The 12,470-nt window shown below is 33.9% G+C and overlaps 1 protein-coding gene across 7 annotated transcripts in view; it reads right to left on the reverse strand.

Moving 5' to 3' along the window:
* Nucleotides 1–12,470, reverse strand: part of LOC124533325 (RNA-binding protein Musashi homolog Rbp6) — a 468,593-nt gene that overhangs the window by 135,233 nt on the left and 320,890 nt on the right. For all 7 annotated transcript variants that reach the window (XM_047108530.1, XM_047108528.1, XM_047108527.1 and 4 more), the window contains exon 6: nucleotides 7,625–7,717. In XM_047108530.1, the coding sequence (XP_046964486.1) occupies nucleotides 7,625–7,717 (93 nt within the window). The remainder of the gene's footprint in view (nucleotides 1–7,624; nucleotides 7,718–12,470) is intronic.

Genomic DNA, 12,470 nt, shown 5'->3' on the forward strand with positions numbered 1-12,470 from the left:
CTTTTGTTTTCTTTTGCGGTATAAAACAGCACGTTACGACATTTTGTCGTGAAAAAGATTGCGGTTGACTCTTTAAAACGATGAAATTCTATATCGTGCATGCAATAAAGAATGCTATGCTTATCAGTGTTCGGTATAAGAATTAATGATGGGAAAAACATATTAAAAGCGGTCTTTTTAAATTCAGACGAGAAAAAATGTTTTTGAATAAAGTTTTAATTGAAAACATATTTTATATTTCTGTTACGAAATAATGTTGTATGCGAAATAATCCTAACTAAACCAAGCGAAATATTAGGAAAAAGCTATAAATAAATATTTATTGTTGCGAAGCTTAACACAGAACGCGATTTAGCCGCGATACGCAGGCTCACCGGTTCCATGTGTGAAAAATACCTTTTTATCTTGGGAATTCGTGCGAAGATGCCGAACTCTTATATTTATAAGGAGGTATGGGATATAAAGAAACCGAATGGAAAAAAGTGTAGTCTCGCTAGTACCGGCTGTAGATCTTACTGATTGTAAGATACGTCGCGCCGCACCTTGAATTATTTGACAGTTTGAATTGTCACTAGTGTTTGTTTCTGTTGTTATTTTTCCAACACAAAAACCTCACGGAACAATGCGTGGGTAATAAAATTAACTAGAAAAAGAAACATTGAATCACAACAATACTTACCGAAAAAAGATTGTTGTAGAATTTTGATTAAGTCCGTTTAATTGTTGTTTACAAGATTTAATGTTGTGAAAAACGACGCATGTTGAACGCCTGGTATTTGACAAGCGTTCTTTTTAAATTGTTTTTCTCTTCTGAAAACGTCAGCGTCTCGTTTAATCAAGGTGGCCGCTTGCCCGAACACCTAATTATGTTTACTGTGTCCTTGCTCTTCCTCTGTTCCCGTTTCTTCGTTCTACAACAGCGGAGATTCATTTTGAACGCGCAATAAACTTAAAGAATCTGTAAATCTTTTACGTACATTTTTGTCTGAAGTCTATTACTTATAACTAACCAAATAAACGTTTTCGTTTTAGTATTAATTTCTTTCCCGTTTGACACGACTCGGCTTCGCACACGCAGTACTGATACCCAGTAAATATACTACAGAATTTGCATAATTAAGATCATTTATATATTTACTTCATATGAGAAACTACAGTATTTCTTTCCTATATTGTCTATGGATTATATACAAAAACCTACATAAAATCGGCACAAACAGCGGAGAGCGACTTTGTTTTATACTATGTATCATGCTATCATTGAATTTTATGTAACTTAATAACATCGATAAAAAACAATATAGTATATTATAACTGTTTGTATATGTGAAATGTAAATTTTAGTATTAGTTTCGTATACTGAAGGCTAAATCTTTACGAGGCAAAGTTGTCCTCATAGGGGCCACGCACGATCCATTAATTACAACCACAGCGCCGTATGAGACGTCAGCTTTAGCCCCTTTTATCCACCTCCCCCCGCCACCTTGCTTTCATCAATATTTGAACTCTTTTCAGAATATTGTTATTAAGAAACATTCATCACGTAAATGCTATTAGCATAACTAATTGTCCTTTGATTTAAGAAATGAGAACAAAAAATCAAAAGTCTCCTCACAGTCGCCGAGGCAATCAAAACTTAGGAATATTTTAACAGCCCGATCCACATGCAAACTCTTGTTCTGGAAACAGGGAAAGTTAACGCAGAAATAATTAATATAAGACGGCGAATAGAAATATTTAAATATTTTAATTAACACCAAAGAGAAAGAAGTGAGGGAAAATAATTAGCCAGTCCTAAATCAGCTTTGTAGACTGTAAGTCGACTCATAGGAGATATTCACACACGCGTGAAACGAGTCCCATTCGAGTCTGAAGAAGCTTTGAATAAGACGGCCGGGGTTCCGTTGTGAGCTGATTTAAATGCCTCCGCTGATTTTCTAATTTCAAAGTCAATCCCCTCGTAAAATTGTAATATGAGGATAAATCTAACGTAATAAGTACTCAATTCGATGTTATATACGCAGAAAAGATTAATATCTATTCTATGAAGTCATTTTTTTAAAGCTATAAGTCGCCTCTGTGTAACTGGCGGGTTATTTGTTTTATTTACTTTTTGTATTAATTTTTTACTTGAAACGTCACTTCGATAGATAATGTACGATGTAAAAACAGCAACTGTTTTTAAATGATCGGCTTTTATCGTCTCATCGATTCTATTGTAACGAGATTAACTACTTGGAGCGAATACGTGTTTATAGAATATCAATTGACTTTGTTTTTATTGAATGTCTTTCGAGGAAAATATACGAAAAGTATCTTTATTTTTTGTATAAACAAGTTTTGTATTGAGACACTTAATAATTCAATTGATTCACGGTATAACTTCAGAAATCCGTTTATTCTCAAAGTCGCCATTTTTTTCACATCTCAAGATTTTGAAAGTTTCTTATCACACATAAATATTTATCTTAAAAATGATCAATGGGAATCTTTTATTATTATTTTATTATTATTATGATAAAACTTAAATAGAGAACAATATGTTGATACGTATTTGTAGAAAATAATATAAAGTATATTATATTCTTTTACGTCGATGACACGACGAATCGTAGCCTCGAGCATCGACAATTACGAGTATATACTATACTGCTAATACAAATCGCTTGCCCCGAGGTACGTTCATCCGAAGCGCCGTATTATACAGGAAACTATTACATCAATACAATAGTTTTTTATTTTATTTTCAAAAATAAACCATAAAAGTAAAACAATAAGACTTAATTTCATATAAACATATGTTTCGATTGAATTATATCAACAAAATTACATTAGTCAACCATTAAAATTGATTAGACATTTATTTGAGTACATTAACATTATATTTTCTGTTTCTTATTTTTTATTCCGATACAAAATATTTTCGTACAAACGAGTACTTCTTTAGAAGTTGTTTCTTTAAACGAAATATAAAGAAGTTTGTACAAATGAAATGGAAAAAGCAATGCTTCTTGAGTAGTACTTATGTGGCCCTGTAAAACGCTTCGAGAGCGTAATTAGTTCGCCATTAGCTTAATATATTGGCACTCCAGAGTTGCCCGTACCATTCAAAAGCAAACAAAAAACGTAACTCTTAATTCGGAAAATACGAGTTGTAATTTTATTATAAACTCGATATTAGAGTTTCGAATGCTGAAAGCGCATTTAACTCCAGCGTTTATTTGAGATTGCTATTAGCTAACGGAGAACGTGATCAAATTACAATTTCCGAGATTTAAGGAAATATACTTACCGAAAATTGATAATACTGCTAAAGTATTTTTTTAAGACTAATTGAAAAAACTTATCTTTTTTTATTAAAAGTTGAAGAATCTAAAATGAAAACGTGAGAGCACTTAGTATTTGAAATAACGAATTATGTTTCAATATGCAAATACCTACTACGCAGCTCGATACGTCCGGAAATAGAATGCAGACATGAAACTGTACAACAAAATACAGCAAAAATTACGAACCGCAGCCGAATGGTGGCCAGCGCTTTTGGAACCTTCGATCAGTCGTCAGCGCATAACCAAATTAGAGCAATTTAAGTCAGGAAATTGGAAACGCTATCGGGAGCCCGTTGCGCCGTGCAACGGGAACCGCTTCACTGGTATTTCAGACATCCACCGTTTCGGCAGCACTGGTTAATGTCGGAACAATGCACGAATCTGGACAGACAGATCCGAGCGGCCCCGAAGATAAACGACAATCGTGGATCGTTGTAACAACTGATTGATATACGGCCTCCGATGATACCGTATCTATAGTTTAGTTAAGCCAAATTCCGGACCCGCTTCAGTTACAGTTCGAGTGCTGCTGACAGTAAGCGATGTTTAGTTACTGATGCAAACGCTTAAGAGTCGTTTCGCAATCGCTTGCGAATTGTTTGATGGACATTAATGGCGCTACATATCAGTTGTCTGTTTACTAGGGAATCATAGTCGAGATGAGATATTAACCTACAATGATATTGAAATTAGATTAAGTTGAATATTACAGCCAGTGACGAGAGGATTCTTAACATTCAAGGATATATTTCATGCAATTTATACTTAGTTTTTATATTTTATTTGTGAGTATATATTTAGTACAACTATAATAAAAATATATTTAGATACACCAATATATTTTTATAAGGGAAAATAAATTGTCTAATAATAATTTAAAAATAGCTATTACTTATGAATAACGAGTTGTAGCTTGAAATCAAATATGAGTATACAACATAGGGTCGTTAGTTCTGAGGAGCTAGCATCGAGTACAATATTTGAGTTCCTCAATGCACTTACAGGCACATTTAATAGTAAATGTCGATACCCGATTCGAAGTTGAGAGCAAACAGTAAGATAATAACAAGTAATCGTGCAAGTTGGAACGGAAGGCAACACACGTCTTGCGTACTAGTTATCAGCACAACTGGAAACGGTCAGAGTTTGGGCTCGCTCGACGGCTAAAACAATAGCGAATCAAGCATGCAACGGAACTTTACCAAAGACACTTGTGCGTGTGGCGCTTAGCGAGCTCACTAACTTTATATTGGTTGGGAAACTTCAGCGGTAGCCACGACCATTGATTTACTATCAAGAATCATTCTAAGATGTGCTTCATTATTTTTTTAAAGATATATTTAAATATGTATAGCATCCGTTTAAAGTAATTATGTACGCTTAAGTAAAGAATGAGATTCTATTTAAATAAAGAATAAAAAATTAAAGCGAATAAAGTGATTAATGTATTATTTCCCGTCTCTAAATGTAGAAATGATATTTGAAAAGAGAAAGATTTCTTACACTTGTACATCTCGGTTGAATTTTTTTGTACGTAAAATTATCCGCTTAACATTAAATATAAGATCGTTTTAGCGAGGCAGATAGACAGATAAAGCCGGCATACATTTTCATGAGAAAACAGAAAAAAATAAAATTTCTGCGATTCGCGGCGACATTGAGGGCTAACTGTATATTCTCGACAGGGACGACTCTTACCCAAATGTATATCGTAACCAAAAAGTCATAAACGATCGCGGTGAATACTTAAAATGCTTCTTACTCTGTACGCATTTGAATGAATTTTAGAAAACAACAACTGCCTAATCGTTGTAGGCTTTCGAGATTACACCGGTCGTTCGGCTAATTAATTTTTAAGTCAGCATCTCGGTGCCGGCACCCGACATTCGACTTTCAAGTGAATTTGACTGTGATTTACATATTAATATTTTGTACGGTATCACTTTCTACGCAGTATTAAACTGCTCTCCAAATATATTTTGTAATAGAAATGCGAAACGCTGAAATTTATAATCATTTTATTTAATTAATTCACTTCAATAAGTGCCACTTAAATGAGTGTAGGCATAGGCTCTATCACTTGAAAATTATAATTTTTATTTTAAATATATTCTTTTTCCATATTTGTTTTGTTTTATGTAATAGATTTGAAGTAAGCGTGAATCAGGAATTTGGTTTGATTGGGATCCTGAAATAATTATAGACCTGTAGGAGTTTATTAAAACAGTCTGTACACACGATAGGTTATCTTATTAAATCATTACTTGAACGCTACGCTGTGCTAGCACTTCAAAGTTCGCAAATAGAACGAATTCAATGGCAGAATGCTTAGGGGATGGCTCACGTATAGATTTATTCATGCGACAGGGACCGTTGTGTCGTGACGACAAAATTTGCGCCAACCGTTCGGGCTATAAATCCGGCGTTTCCTAAATCCTTGAAAGGGCACTGTTGAGCAGCTTTCATCAGAAAATACTCCATTATCTGAAGGAAATCGTTACCGGGGTTCAACCTCGCCCACCCTTCGGCCCCGACCCGACGGGCTTTCATTTACGACGGCGTTGCGTGCACGCGTCCTCGCGGCCTTTGCTTCAGGTGGGCGTAGTCATTGTGTTCAGTATTTAAGTGGCTCATTTGATATTCCGAGACAGTTTGCATTCGGAAAGCTCGCACGTAGGGAGAGCCAGGATGGTATCGAGACATCGAAGTCACGCACACATCGCTATCGGTACCGGCTTGCGTACCTATACGGTAGTCACAATAGCCGAGCATGAATGTGAACGCACGTGACGCACCAGCATCGGATGTACGATTTAGTACCGTGAACGATATCGCGAGTCCCACGCACACGGACGTATCGTGGATTGCTCCGAGTTTGCGCAATGTTTATCCACAAATACACTAATGAAGGTAGTACCTACAAAAGCGACTAGATTGTTAATTAAACTTGCTCAAAATGTGACACCCTTACGAAATGATGTCGACTCGAGAGCACAGTGCACTGCTTGAATGTTATTGAATTAATTTGTACTCAGAATTCTCGGTGTACGCTCTAAGTAGATTCAATAATGGCCTTCATTTATTTATCTTAGTTGGGAATACACTTTAGGCTTTTATGTGTTGCTACGCGCTTTGATTATCCTATCAACTGTAAAATTACGATATCTTGTTGTAATTAAGTTTATAATAATAGCTTGGTTTGATAATTTTCAATACAGTGTATGCGGTTTCGAACGCTGAAGTTATTCCGTACTACGTATACAGTATCTATCAATTATAACTTCAATATTAATTAGGACTTTAGATATTGTATGAAATATTAAATTATGAGTATTATAAAAATATACTATTTTACATAAATATAGTCGCGTTTACACGACGTAACATGGACCCAAAAAGTAATTCAAAAGATTCCATCATTAGGCCGCCGACCAAAAGGAATAACCATTCCCTTAATCATTATTCTTAAAGACTCTTCATTAAATTCCTTTTATCTCTCCCGGGATATTTCCTCCGCTCGGCATCAATCACATTCACTCCGAAAAACTCGTTGGCTTTATTCTAAACTCTCATAATAGGTAATGAAGGTTTTGATCGTCGCGGGCGGCTGGCTTGGGCCGATTACTTTGAGAGCTAGCACAATGACTGCCGCCTGTAGCCAATGGTGAATTCCGAAAAGTTCCTTAGTCACAATCCATGCTAGATGCGGGGCTAATTACGGCAAAACTTTTATAGATAGACACCTGTTCTGAGTCGCGGATGCCAGACAAAGACTCGAGTTATCGCAGGCTTACAGGCGTTCATACGCTGCTTCACGAATTTGCACCTTGAGACACTCGAATAGAGTTCCTTTTTGCTTGGGAATGTTTATGAAACCAGACGGTAGATTGGTGCTAACATGATTCTTATTCAATGTCGATCGATGTGGAAATTTTCAAGAGACTGTATATCCTTTTATTTTTGGGTATTGAAATATAATTGGCAAAGAGAATTTTTTGAGTTGTTTTTGTTTGAAATCCATGACACAAACAAATCTCAGAAACATATGATAATATTATCGATAAAAGGGTTGAGTAACATTTATACTAAAAATTTCAAATTCATAATAGTTCACTTAAACGCGGCAGGTTCGATTGATATTTCAAAAAACAAGAATTTGTGTCAATGCAATTTTTAATTTTAATGTTTTCTCGACACATTTATTGAGGTAGTCGTGATTATAATGATACTAGTCACTTACATATTTTAAGTAAAAATCATATCCTATTAAACACTAATTAATCTAAAGTACTTACCGGTCCAAACTGTTCGAAATAATTCTTTACATCTTCCAGCGTTGTAGGTGCTGATAGCCCTCCAACGAAGATTTTCTTTGTTCTGGTCACCATCTGAAAAAATATAATGAGTTTAGTAGTTATATTTTATAATTATTTTTGGATAAAAACCTATATCTATGATCCGCATTCCCATTTTAGTAGTTGACCTTTTGTGACCGGCAAAGATTTATCATTTATATTTATATCTATTATATTCATTAACAACATACGTTTGTTAGTATTTGAGTCTGTGTAATTAAAGGTAAATGAAAACTATTAAATATATTTCACAGTTGATTTCGTCATTCATTACTTAATGAAGTTCTCTTAGTAGGGGAATCTTCTCAAGATGATGAAAAAGGAATATCAAACGGGGTTTTATTAAAAACAATGATAATCATCTCCATTTCCTATTTTGTATGAAAATGAAAAAAAATGTTTAATTCATAATTGGTATAGAATTGCAATTTAACGACTATTATAATAATAATTATTGCAACGATGGCAGCTTAGTTATTTAATAATCCGTAGAACATTTTATCAATTAAGCGTAGACGCTTAGCTGATTCCATTATTACGTCAATATCAAAGCTTCCTCAACGATAAGGTGATTTTAAATTGAACCAAATTGCATGATATTCATTTTAAACTGTTATAATTTAAATTGTTTCACAAGACGTTGTCAATGCAAATAAATATTTAAATGTGGAAACATATTTTTCGTATAACATTTTTGCACTCCGTTTATTTCAATTCGATTTCAATTAAAATCGATTTTCGTTTTCGATTTATCAGCGATAATAATAACAATACACGTATGACTTTATAACAACTAATACCAATGCAAATATCATCACTATTTTCAATAATTATGATTATCAATTGTCAAAATTGACAATTCAAATTTAACCGAGTATTCAGACGAGAGATATTTATAAAATTATTCTTTGATCTTCGATTCTCAATTGGACAGGTAATTGGCAAATCATATCGTAGACATAATGCTCTTTGAAAGTAATTTCTCTTGTCAATAATTTGCATCACTCTTAATGTAATTGATCAAAGATTCATTAAACTATTAGAAGAAATAAGTAGACTGACGGATACGGCCTATTGATATGCCTTTGTCTGTCTAGATGTGTCTGTGTGTAACAACAGACACAAGGGATATGGTATTATAGATTCCATGTAAAGTACATTCATTATATAAATATTTAAGTAAAATAAATTTAAAATATAGATATAAAATTTTTTCGTTAACATGTTTGAAGTCAAGCTGTAAATTTAATTATTAATATGACATAACGTTCGCTTTTATGGTTATATAATTGTTGCTTTTTGTTTTATATTTACGTAATTTTCGTTACAAATAATAATAATCAAACAATACAATAACAATGACCGTAAACTTGCCGTTCTGCAGTCTGATTACAATATAATACTGTATTAAGTAAACAAATTGAATAGCACGTTTCTTTTGTTCATTTATTACAAAATAATTATTAAAAATTAACAATAAACTCATTTAAGGTATTGTACACTTTTAATTTATGAGTATTATATTTATAGAAACCGCATTTATTTCTTTAAATTCTACACAATTCATATATTTTAAATAGTAAAAAAAATCTTAGAATTAACTACGCGTTCTACGGATACGTTTAGTGAATGATTTAAAGAAATAATTAGTTGTCAGAAGTCTATTGATATCAAAAGCGAGCCGTCAGAATTACGAGATAAAAGAATTTTCGTTATGCGATTTAGCCTCATTCGATTCGTGTAAGAAAGTGATGATATCAAACGAAACCTCATTCAATGAAACATACGTAGTAACGTGACATGGTGAGCAAGTAGATATCAGTGTGTCAATATATTTAGTCGAAAGTAACATCTGTTTATATATGTAATACGGTCTGAATTCGCAAGATAATATTAATATGTGTGTTTTCCGCTGAACGTGTCCAAGTGGCAGATCTTTCCCCACAAGCACGCCTTTTCCCTGCAAATCTTGAGTGTGACAACAACCCCCGACCTCCCTCAGTCACGTTGCCTCTTCATGTCAAGGTATTTTCCTTTCGTTTAATTATTCGACGTCATGCATATACGTATAAATAAGTTTATTTAATATTACTTTGCGTCCAATCGCTAATGTTTGCGTTTTATATAACATTTTGACACAATAATTAATTTACGAAATTTTAATTTATTTTGTATTTTAGAATATTTTGGTATGATTGTTACCTTGTAAAATTATATTAAATAGGTCAAATTTAAAATCGCTTCGAATTTAAATCAATAATAAGATTAAATCGAGATGCCGATATTAAAAGGAGAATAAAACATTAAATAAAAACTGTATAAGAGGCGTTCATTAATTGGATTGTAAAGGGTGGCCTCCTGGGAGCGAGTGTCAGGTTTGCTGCTGGCCACGTCAGCTGAAACTGTTGGCAATTACCTTAAATGTGGACAACGCAGTTCATTCCATGGGGAAAATTATTATTTGCCGCATATCCAATTTTTACATCGGTCTAAATTGGAATCGGCTACTTGATTACCTAGATTCATTACCGCGTCGGGATTTGGAAAAGTCGTTTTCGTTTTCCGATGCAAAATGAAATATACTATAAAGCCATATATAGCACAGTCATATATTATTGATATTTCATATAATAATTGCTGAAATCGTTAAATTATAATTCGTTTAATTGAAAATTCAAACAACTAGTGTTCGCGATACAATATATTCGAACGTGTCGTGAAAACAGTGCGACCGGCGCTCTGACAAACGAAATTACCGCTGCCTCGTTAAATGGACTCGGCTACTCGTAGTCATTTTGTTGTGAAAAATACAACAATTTAATTTAGTCTAACTTGACCACGGGTAACTGCCAACACCGAACGGTCGCAGCGATGAAAAGCAACACACATCAATTACGGAATACAGCGACGGGCTGTCCCTTTGCAAGCGTACAGTCGCGCAAGTTGCTCTAACTCAATTCATAACATGCCTCTGACAGTGCACTGCTGAAATTTTTACATTCTCACCCACATGCCGTGTACAAGTTTTCATCTAAAATAACACTACACATCAAAGTAATCTACCGCTACAATTTTTTGTATAAAAAATATTTTAAATATTTCTGGCAATGGTAATGGCACACGTCATTTCCATGAAATATTAAAATTTATGAAATTTATGGGAATTTGAGAGGCATAGTTCGAGTCAATATAAGATAAGACGACGTCATATTATATCTTCACTACAAATGATGAAATTCTTCATAAATATTGTATCGATTTTATATTGTAATAGTTAATGTTTATATTTTATTGAGACAAAGTAGCGCGAAGGTTAAATAAAAATATTTATAGAGAGGTTAGATAAACTGTAATATAAAACAGATTTTGGCAGATACACAAATAATTTTGGTTTGGTCAATATTCGGTTCGCTTGTAAGATATTTTGCTCAGTATCTTCTATTTTATTATTATTAACAATATTAAACTACATTCAAATTAATTTGTAATATATCAGCATATTAATAATGTAGCTCCCAATTGTTACGTTTATATAAACATTAAAGTTTATTCACGTTAAATATAGGAATGTTTCATTGTACAAGAGCATTATTAACAAGTATACGAAGCCAGTGGAACTTATATTCAGCAGCGGTTAAATATACTCAAGTTTATCTTATTGCCCTCAGCGTTACAAATACATCTATGCTCGCTCACACGCAGTGAGCATTCCACATAGATACGAGGATGATCCCCGTCTTCTCGTGTCGGGCACCTTATCTACTTCACAGCTCATTAGGTCTCGCACGCCGTCTGCCAACGGATCTATGCCATTTATAACAATACAGAGACCGCACAGATGGTGATTCTGAGGCTTAGGTTGCTAGTCTCGTTAGATCAGTTGGAGACTCGGAACGCGACAAGAAATAAATACCTACTCGGCTGCGGTGCTCGACATCAGACGGCAAGCGACGCAAGACACTAACCGCGTACGTTCTAAATGGCAGACATTAACGTAACGTTATTGCTTCTCCGCTTCACCAACACTTGCACAGTATTAATCTGTCTCGTTCTGATGCTCGACGTCTGTCGTGTCGTAGACTAGATAATTCAAGGAACATCTAAACTTGGCTCCAACGGATTTTGTTGTTTAAGTTGAACGAATTTAAATAAAGAACTCGTTACTATTAATGAATAGTAACGCGTTCTATATGATTCCTTAATAACGTTCATAATACTATCGTCCTACAAAAAATGAAGATTCGAGAATGAGTTTGTTATATAAATATATTGGATTTTTTTTTTAAATGTTACTGTAAATGTAAAAAAATAATAAAGACTTATTATTTTTACGTTCCTGTGTGTTTTCATTCAATATCCAATAAAGTAATCACAAACAAGTAAATACGAAAGAAAAAAAACGAATGCATGCAAATGAACAAACTTCTCAGTATTAATACGCGAGCTGAATAAATAACGACTGATCGATGTTTTGATAAGGGTGTGTGAAATTTTAAATTAATTCATATTATACAAACAGAAATTGATTGAGTAAGTATTTAAGAGCAAACCTCGATTATGTCACGGCTCGTATTTATCAAATATTGAGACGTTTATAATGCAGCAGATGTAAAAATGAAACGACAAGGGCTCACATATGCCAAGAGGTAATTTATTTTAGCGAGAGAAAAAACGCCCAGATGCATACCAAGCCGTACTACTTCAGAAATGCTTACACGAGCGCTCACGAAACAATAGGCGCATTTAGCCACCTAAAAAGAGAAATAGCTTGGTGCACTTGTCATCG

The sequence above is a fragment of the Vanessa cardui genome, chromosome 11 (genome assembly GCF_905220365.1).
Source record: "Vanessa cardui chromosome 11, ilVanCard2.1, whole genome shotgun sequence".
In the NCBI taxonomy this organism is placed as follows: domain Eukaryota; kingdom Metazoa; phylum Arthropoda; class Insecta; order Lepidoptera; family Nymphalidae; genus Vanessa; species Vanessa cardui.